The 9,825-nt window shown below is 36.4% G+C and overlaps 1 protein-coding gene across 1 annotated transcript; it reads left to right on the top strand.

The window, feature by feature from the left end:
- The first annotated feature begins 1,508 nt into the window (after positions 1-1,508).
- LOC126619497 (probable xyloglucan endotransglucosylase/hydrolase protein 32) lies at positions 1,509-4,200 on the top strand. The gene is made up of 4 exons (XM_050287894.1): positions 1,509-1,847; positions 1,958-2,058; positions 2,391-2,608; positions 3,590-4,200. Exons 1-4 carry the CDS (start codon positions 1,655-1,657, stop codon positions 3,954-3,956), a joined length of 879 nt encoding a protein of 292 aa, XP_050143851.1. The 5' UTR covers positions 1,509-1,654; the 3' UTR covers positions 3,957-4,200.
- Positions 4,201-9,825: the final 5,625 nt, after the last annotated feature.

The raw sequence follows: 9,825 nt of genomic DNA, 5'->3' as shown, positions 1-9,825 counted from the left end.
CCCTCTTCAACAGAGAAATACAATACAATCAGTGTGGACGTAGCCCAAACCTTGGGGTGAATCGCGATACATCTTATGTTATTTACATTACCTGCAGATTCACGGTTGGATTTACGTTGTACCAAGACCGACCCGGTTTTGTGCATCAACAAATGTACATAATAACAATAAACTGGTAAATTTTTTCAAGAAGGGTGAATTTAGGCGAATAATCCTTCAATGAGGACACAAAGCGGAACAATTAATTCCTATCATTTTGTTTACATTATGAATTCAAAGTCGGCCAACATGAAATTTAGTGTAGTTTCTAAAACATAGTTAATTAAGAAGTCGTTTGATAACCATCATTTTTTTTTAAATTTTTTTTTGGAAAACTGAAAACTTGTTGGTAAATCTTAACTACCTCAGTTTTCAATTTGAAAAAGAAAAGTGAAAACTAGTAAGTGAAAAATGAAAAATCAAAGTTAAATTTAAAATACTCAAGAGAGTGTTTTCACTTTTTGATTTTAATTTTCAATTTTTTTGAAATATTAAAACTGATAAAAGAAATTACTAAACGAGTTTTCAAAATAAATAAAAACTAAAACTAAAAAGTGACAATGAAATGATAATCGGACAGCCTCTAAAATAAAGGGGCACATTCGGCTTATACGAAAGATTTTGTGTAAGATTTACTGCTGAACTAGCAAGCGTTTGACACTTCATCTTCCAGTGCATCTGGAGCTGACACACTGGCAAGAGAAGCAAAAGAGAAGGTAAAAAAAACACACAATAAGGGGTAATCCAACAAGGTTTGCTTTAAAGGTAAAGGCAGAAATTGGATGTGGCTTTCAGATCTTGAGTGAGGATAAAAGACTTTTACAAGCCCCAAGTTCACAACAGGTGCAAAACACGGAGGAGGGGGGGTGGAGGGGAGGTCACATTTAAGAGACAACCATCTACCCATTCTGCATCACATCCTCTTTTCCCAGCTTTCCAACCATGCAACCCAAAGCAAACATGTTTCCTCATTAAGGGTGTGAAAGGGAGTAGTTGTGATGAGTGGGAGATGAAAATTATACACCAATTAGTACTTTCTACTATTTCTCTCTTCTCGTTACCTTTTTAGGTAATTAAATATTTTCTCCATCACACTATTATTTAAATTGAGATTTATATCAGTTTTCGTCTTGATTCTCAAATTACTTCTGACCAGTTATTTCACGAGTCTAATTTAGTTTTGTGAATAATTACTAGCCATGAGAAATAATTAACCCTAGTAATACAAGAGATTGTTGGACTAATAATACACTCTCAATAGAAATAATCAAATAGGCAATGTGTTAATTAAAAATATAGATTGTTCGATTAGCTTTCTTAGAAATTTAAGATGTCTAAATAATTTTAGTTAATTTGCTAACGTGACCAAGTTACAAATATATGTCGTGAGAATATAATTTTGATCAGTTAAGTAATTGAAATTTCTAAATAATCATGTTATTCAATTTCCCAATAATTTTGGTTTGTGTCATTTAGTGTCCATACTCTCTCTTCATCTATATACACCTGGTCTTCTTCACTCTCCCTCCGTCCCTCCCCCTCTCTCTCTCTCTCATTTATACAGAGGCCAATTATTCTATTTTCTGTATACAGTTCTCCTACCTCTCCCCCATTCATGGCTATCTTCATCTACCTCCTAATTCTTTTAGTCCCTGCAACCAATGCTGATTGGCCACCATCGCCTGGCTACTGGCCAAGCTCTAAGTTCAGGTCTATGAGCTTTAATAAAGGATTCAAACCTCTCTGGGGTGCTCAGCATCAAAGCTTATACCAAAATGCATTAACAATCTGGCTTGACAGAACCACAGGTCTTACACCCACTTTTCACTTCGTATTTTTAATGCTTCCTTAGTTAGTAGTGTACTTATTCATTTCGTTCATATAGTTTTCTGAATTCTGGTCCATTTTACTGCAACAGGAAGTGGGTTCAAATCAGTTCGTCCATTTAGATCCGGTTACTTCGGTGCCTCCATTAAGCTTCAAACTGGTTACACAGCAGGAGTCATAACAGCTTTCTATGTGAGAATAATTAAAGAACTATAAATGAATTTATATGAACATATTTCATGCCACTTTTAGTTTAAACAATTGAAGCTGGGTTATGTCAGTTGGCAAAGACTATGTGTCCGACACTTCGCACCTAGTTTGAACACCCCCTGCCTTCTGTATATGAGAGTAGTTTGAAATATCGTTTTGTAAAAGAAAAAAAAAAAAAAAAAAGCAATTGCACCAATTCCAAATCCTCCTCTGTATATTACTGTAGTTTAGAATATTGTTTTGTTCCAAGCAAAATTGGGTGTGCTAAACTAAGTAAATGCTTGGTGAACTGATCAAATATATTATTATTGCAGCTTTCAAACAGTGAAGCTCATCCTGGGTACCATGATGAAGTGGACATTGAGTTTCTTGGGACTACATTTGGGAAGCCGTATACTTTGCAGACCAATGTTTACATCAGAGGAAGTGGGGATGGAAGAATTATTGGCAGAGAGATGAAGTTTCACTTGTGGTTTGATCCCAGTAAAAATTTCCATCACTATGCTATATTATGGAGTCCCAAGGAGATCATGTAAGTTTTCAAACTTGAAATCAAAGAGTAACTTGGAAGTGTTAATCTGAATAAAGTTTTACTAGAAAAAAAAAAAAATTCTGGAAAGAAACCTTCTGTAAGAAAAGCTTATGATTAATATTGTTAAAGTTAAATTGATAATATGACAATGAGAAATCATTTTACTTTTATCTCAAAAATTAAGGAAAGCCCAATTGATTTGACAGGAGAAATCATAAATTATTAAGAAAGGTCAATATTCATGTACAAACTTGTAAGCAACATACAGAAATAAGACATCAGTTGATTTAGTTAGTTAGGTCAGTAAAATTAGTTGATTAGATCAGTGTTATCGTTCTTTTGTGCTCAAACTCAAATTTTTAACACTGTATTATGACATTTATTTACTCTTAAGGATAAAACGTATATAAAATTGTTATATATCATTTTTATGTGTAATTTATAGATAAGTTATTCTTGATTCTCAATTTAAGTTTGAGGGCCCCGTATTCAAATATGACAAGTACAGTGTATGGGGATGTCAGTATCGAAAGAAAAAGTTTCCTCCATTATATAATAATCGCTATCAATAAAATTGACAAAAGAATTGAAGAAAAAAATAGACTAAATCAAATAACAAAATGTGTTTGTTTTAATAAAAGCCCTTCATTGGTGATCATTTTGGATCCCACTTTTCAAAAAAAATAAAAAAAATAAAAAATAAAAAATAAAAACGCTTCCTCTTGCTGGCCTCTAAGCTAATCATAAAATACGTTTTGGAATAGTAACTTACAACCATATTATTCCAAACAAAGCATTGTGATGTTACCTTGGTAGCTTTTTATTTTTTTATTTTTTGAACAAACGATATTATTTATATTAAAAGGTGGAGGTATTGGCTAAGTCTCACAATGAGCAATCAATAATATGGTTCAAATTCGGCTTTGAGGTAGGTTTAATTATCTTATGTTTAAATTAATATCAGATTAATCATTGTTACAGCTTTTTGGTGGATGATGTGCCCATAAGGAGGTATGCTAGGAAAAGTGTTGCAACGTTTCCCTTAAGGCCAATGTGGCTTTATGGTTCAATTTGGGATGCTTCATCTTGGGCAACTGAAGATGGAAAATACAAAGCTGATTACAGATATCAACCATTTGTTGCAAAGTATACCAATTTCAAAGCCGGTGGTTGCTCTGCCTATTCCCCCGCTTGGTGCCGCCCGGTGTCTGCCTCTCCCTTCCGGTCCGGCGGGCTAACGCGACAGCAGTACAGGACCATGAGATGGGTTCAACGCAACCATTTGGTATATGACTATTGCAGGGACCCCAAGAGGGACCATTCCAAAACACCCGAGTGTTGGGGCTAATACTGATAATCGTCAAGCTTCACAGATTGAAAGTTCCCTCATTTTTCACTTCACTTAAGTGCATCCTTTTTTTTTTTTTTTAATTTATGGTTTTTTTTTTTAAATTTAAAAAGCAGGAAAATTGTGTGTGAGATTGCCTTGAGACGGCTCATTTACTTACCAAAGACATGTTGCAATGAAATCTAATCATCCAAGGCTCGAAAAGAAGAAAAGAAAGTTTGTGTGCTCCATTTTTGTCATGAAACATTTGGTGTACATTATATGCATGCTTTCCATTTTTTTTATTTATTTTTTCTACTGGTGGCAATTACAAAAAATAAAATTAACTAAAAAAATGGAGGACAAAACTGTGGGTAAACAGTGTACTTTCTTTTTATTTTATTAAAATCCCATTGCTCTGAAGCACTTGTCATTTCTTTAATAATGCAAGGGAGAGAAGATTTTCTTGTTGTTTGTACGTATTTTCTGTGTCCGGATGACTGCCACAGAAATTGGGGCATTTTTATGATTGGTCATGTTCTCTGCTTCGAGCCAGTGAGTGAATTATATCACATAAACAGTAGAGCAATTTATATGGAAGGCGGCATAGTGTGATTTCGGTCTAATATCACATTATTGCATTAATAAAAATTTATACATAGTAATGTATTATTAGGCTAAAACGTACAACTGTTAATTCGTCACATGCAACTCCTGTAATATAAAAAGAAAGTGAAACAAGTATATTCAGTGTGAAAAACAATTGGCAAAACAAAATTTTAACTGTGTAGATCAAGTAAAATGAACTCATTTGAAGGCCACTTTATGGAATGCCAGAGAGAAGAGATTGGAAACTAAAAACATGGGAGTCACAGTGATATGTGAAAAGCTGAAAGAGCAGTCCACTGTCTGCTATGATATTTTCAGAGGGGCTGTATATTCATCCCCTTACCACCACCACCAAAACATGTGGAATTGTCTTGCACTAGATGTGTGCCAGAGACGAGATATTTTATGGAGTAATAAACTAAAATATGTGATCATTATGGATAATAAAAAAACAAAGGAAGACTAATGAAAAAGATTTGAAAACTTTGAGTTTTAATCAAAATGACAAAAATGTATTGTAAGTGAATAGTACCAGGAGTGATTTTTTAGAGTAAAAATGTCATGTTCGTTAAAAGTGAACAATACTGGTAGTATTTCATTAAAACTCCCTAAAAACAACCAAATAAGAATGATAATGTTAGGGAGATCAAAATTTTAAACTAAATGATGCGTCACTAATAAAAAATAAGCACATTAATCAATAATCTATCAACAATCACATCATTTAGTTTACAAAATTTGGTTTAAAACGCGATCAAAACACAACTCTAAATATTGAATAATTTCTCTACAAGTGGAGATATAATTATTTTTATCTATAACACTCATCAGGTAATTTATGTGTTAATATTGAAGAACTTCTCTACAAACAAAGATATAATCATTTTTATCTATAATACTCATTAGGTGATTTATGCGTGTTATGGACCCAAAAAATAGTATATCTCTATTGGCACAGAAGATTTTCTCCAAAATATATTGATCTCCATGAATAATGTGACATGATATCTAAACAAAAAAATGACATGACTTCTGCATCTTACCAACAACAAATTCAAGGCCCCCCACGTAAAGGGCATAGAAATATTGATACATCTAATTGCATATTATACTAGTGGACGATCTATATATCTTCACATAGTACCTCATAACCAGATTATGTTCACTCTTACACTGTTGTGACACTAACATGCCATACAGATTAGGGAACAAAAGGCAATTGTTATTGAGAAAATATATGGTATTACAACACTATATACAACATAAATGATGTACAACATAATTGAAGAGGAATTTGACAAGCGGAAATGTTCGGGCAAAGATTTCTCTGGAGAAGGCTCCTTGGACCTCAGCATAGCTCCCCAAGGGATTGACACTTTGAATGCATAGTCGGGCTCTTGCTTGTTGATGTGCTACAAGAAGAGAATAAAGTTAGTTCTAAAAGGTGCCCTTGCAGGGCCTTAGGTGTAGGCCTTGAGGCTCGCAATCAAAACTAACTAAGTGCTAGGCATGCCACTGCTATCTCAGTATAGCAAATGTAGAACAAGGGTGTTTTAAGTTGATTACTTGCGCCCCAAGTTACTTCAACTTCTTGTTATCAAGGGATTGTCACAGATGGGCTAAGTCTGTATTAAGTTCTTTTTCTTGCCTTGTAAACAATGACTTTTAGTTCATGATCTTGTATGTTCGAATGAAGAGAGTCCAAAGCTCCTTAAGTCATTTGTTTGGTCCCAAATTACTTTTAATGAAAACATATCCATCAAGCTAACCAGATCCAGATGCAAATGAGACTCAAAATAGAAAAATAGGTAAAAAAAACTTGAATACATGTTGGATAATGCATTAAGCAATAGATCTACTAATTTAGAAAGCAAACAGAGAGTTTCGGGCAAGATTTCACTTTGTTTGGCAAGATTGAACCTCTTGCAATCACTTCTCTTTGAATTTACAGGGTTTATATGCTAAAAATGGATGGATGATAAACAAGTTTACATGAAGGAATCGATACTACAACATTAAGGGAGGTAGCAGAGCCTTTATACTAGACAAGAGATAGCTTTTTCAGAGAACTATCGCTAAAAAAGACTGAATCTGGGTTGATTTTAGCTTTTAAATGCGAATCTGGGTTGATAGCAGAATTTGTATGTTTGTTTATTTGATTGGTTGAGTGTCCTTGTCTCTAATGCTTGCTTCTCCTTTTATAGATGATAGTAGGTTAGTTCCCATCACTTGTCAATTTGTTCATAGACACGTGGCTTGTTTCTTGGCTGAGAAGGCCTCAGTTTGCTTATGGGCTCGATGCTGGGCTTTGGGCAAGTCTTCCTCTAATTTGGTATCTTTGGGCTCTCCTTCATTCAAGCCCAATATTCAAATTTTAACCCAAACAGTGCCCCCTTTAATCATTGTTTAGTCTGCAAATTGAGATGCTAATGATGATTAAACAACCATTACATATCTTTACTCGGGACTTGCTCCACTTAAAACATCTGTTGGTTAACTAAACCTTTGCACTAACCCACGATTTTCCAACATTAATTAATTGCTTACTATATAACCTCTAGTTAAACCCTTCAGGTAACCTTAAGAATCTCAAACCTTCGAAATTCCAAAATCCTCAGATTATCTAACTTTCCAGAACTCTCTTGTTCTCTCAGTTCATACTCCTTATGCCTAATTTTCTCCTAATTTTCTCTTAAATCCCATCCAATGGCACCCAAAACTCCTCAAACTCAATCTTCTTATGAATTTGGTAATGGCATTGTCACCGTGCGTCGTTTGCTCGACGACCTTCATCGCCCTCAGGCAAGCCTAAATACCTCTCTTTTTTTTCGAGGCAGGGGGCATACATTCTTTGGGACCTGCCTGGAATTCCAAGGTCCCTGTTGCCATAGAGAATAATATGCCCAAGTCAAATTGGTTTACCCTCAACCTTTTTCTGGCCAAAGCTGGCATTTCGTTTTCTAAATGGTCTACCCATCAGAGAGGATTTCCTTTGATGAATGATGAAGCTTGGAAGCATTGGGTAAATTTTGAACCCGTTTTCAAGAAGAAATGGATGAACAATAGCATATAGGAGCTAATAATGCTCTCCAAGACCACTGTGATTGTCAAGCCTGAGCTACTAACCACGGCCATCATTTTCTGGAATTCGGGGACAAACACATTTAATTATAGGATGGGTCATATGTCCTCAACTATTCTTGATATGGCCCAAGTCTTCGGGCTAAGGCCCTCAGGCAGAATCGTGGATGTCACCCATGATTGGTCTTCCCCATCTCGTCGAAGGCTTAGATGCTTCTATCACTCGGTTGGAGTATAACCCTTCAACTTTCAAGAGTTACGGGACTTCCTTCACGGGTTTCATTCCTTTTGTCAAGAAAAACTTTGGCTCGACTTCCTCCAATGACAATAGAGATAAGGAGCACATGTATTTCCTCCTATACTAGCTCAACAAGTATGTCTTCCCCAATAAATCCAAAAGAGTAAAAGTCGAGTGGATCCCCTTGGTGGAAGCTCTCCATCACTTTGATGACATGGCCACAAGGCCTTTTCTTCTCGCCCATCTTTATCATCTTCTGTACGAGATGACTAAAGGCGAGCCCTTCGAGACCAATCTCAATAGGCCAACCCGGATGATCTAGTTATGGCTGTAATGGTACTTCTCTGAGCTTCGGGCACCCAACCTGGAATTCCTTGAAGGTGTTGCTCCTGCTCGAATTTTGGCCGAGGCTTCTCCTACCAATCATTCTACCTTCTGCTGCCTGTATTTCTTTAGAGTATGCCGGACTCGGGCAGATTTGGAATGAGGGGCCTTTGTGCTTAGGAGATATCCGTGGTTCTCGGATCAGCTTTTTCAAGACGCCGTAGGGGACGATGCTAGTCAACTATGCAAGGATAAGTTTATCAGCTGCATCTAGCAAAGAGACTTAGCTTGGCGGGTGCACAGTGATCATTACGATCGCGGGCTGGAGGTTTACTATCCCAACTTCTATGCTAGGCATTTGGGATTTAGACAAACTGTTCCAATGCCCTTCTTTGACTCTATGCACTGTGGAACTTCTTACCGTCTTCACTCTCCATCTGTAATCACATTTCGGGTAGCTCGACATAACTTGGATGTGATGAGTAAGATTGCTTATAAGTCTGTGGTGCTAAACTTCGAATGTATTCTGACCTTCTCTACTTGGTGGGAAGCTAAATGGACCAAGAAGTACAGAGGAGATTTGCGAGAAGCTCATGACCACCTCTTCAAGCAACTCTCAATCAAGTCTTATCCTAGCTCAAGTGAGCTTGAAAACTAGAAGTAAATGATCCACCAGAAAAACCAACTTCTTCTAATAGGTATCATTTGTCATTTGTCATTTGTTTTGTATACTTCTTTTATAATCTACTTTCTATTAACCTTTCTCTTACTTCTTTTGAACTTTGCAGCCTAAGGCAACACTGAAGAAGTGGATGTCGGGCAAGATGAAAAGGCTGTGGACGCCTTTGTCCTCCAAGAAACTGTAGTTGAGGCTGAAAGACAAAAAACTGGGGAAGGTGGAAATGTCTCTGAACTTTTTGAAGATTTAGAGGTTGAGGCCGAGCTTGAGGTTGAGGTTCGGGCTATTCGTCAGGTAAAAACAACCATGGTGGAAACTTCAGAGTCCGAGCTGAAGAACAAGATGCACCTTAAGTAACTCTAACCAAGAAAAGAACAAGGGCTCATACCTCCAAAGCTTTTAAAGTTCCCTCTACCTCTATTGCCTCTCCAGTTAAGCCAGCAGAAAGAAACATAAATCTTCCAGTAAGTGAATCTTGTTTTAACCTTCTTTCCTTACCTGCCTTTTCATTTTAAGCGCCAATAACTCCATCTTCTTTGAAATCAGGGCCTTAAGCAACCAAGAGGCCCACTTTTTCTTTAAGGGAAGAGTCGCTGGGGGTAAAGATGTATAAAAAAGACAGTCCCCTTCTTGACGCTACCATCAAGGAATTGGAGGCAAAAGTTCAATTCTTTCACTTTTTCATCATTATCTCTCCCAGTACTTGTATTAATTGTTCACTTTTGTTTTTATTTTATTTTATTTTTTACTTTTAAATAGGACATTAGAGGTGAAGGGTCTATTCAGCCCGAGCCTACTTCTTCTTTTGCCCGATCAGTTCATGCTTCCCCCTCTCGAGTTAGGCCTTCAAATGTTTACTTTTTTTTTTCTTTTCGCTTCCAGTTTATATCCTCACCACTTTTTGGATTTAATGATTGACTTCTATTCTTTTGTAGGCCAAGGTTGGAGAAGCTGTGTCT

This window comes from Malus sylvestris, chromosome 4 (genome assembly GCF_916048215.2).
Source record: "Malus sylvestris chromosome 4, drMalSylv7.2, whole genome shotgun sequence".
NCBI lineage: Eukaryota > Viridiplantae > Streptophyta > Magnoliopsida > Rosales > Rosaceae > Malus > Malus sylvestris.
Note: the sequence above shows the minus strand (reverse complement) of the source record. Positions and strands in the feature narration are given on the sequence as shown.

Bases quoted from the DNA above. Each gene is read 5' to 3' on its own strand.
- LOC126619497 (XM_050287894.1), top strand. From the start codon at position 1,655: ATGGCTATCTTCATCTACCTCCTAATTCTTTTAGTCCCTGCAACCAAT. The intron at 2,059-2,390 runs GTGAGAATAATT...TTATTATTGCAG, and splicing joins GAGTCATAACAGCTTTCTAT to CTTTCAAACAGTGAAGCTCA. The intron at 2,609-3,589 runs GTAAGTTTTCAA...TCATTGTTACAG, and splicing joins TGGAGTCCCAAGGAGATCAT to CTTTTTGGTGGATGATGTGC.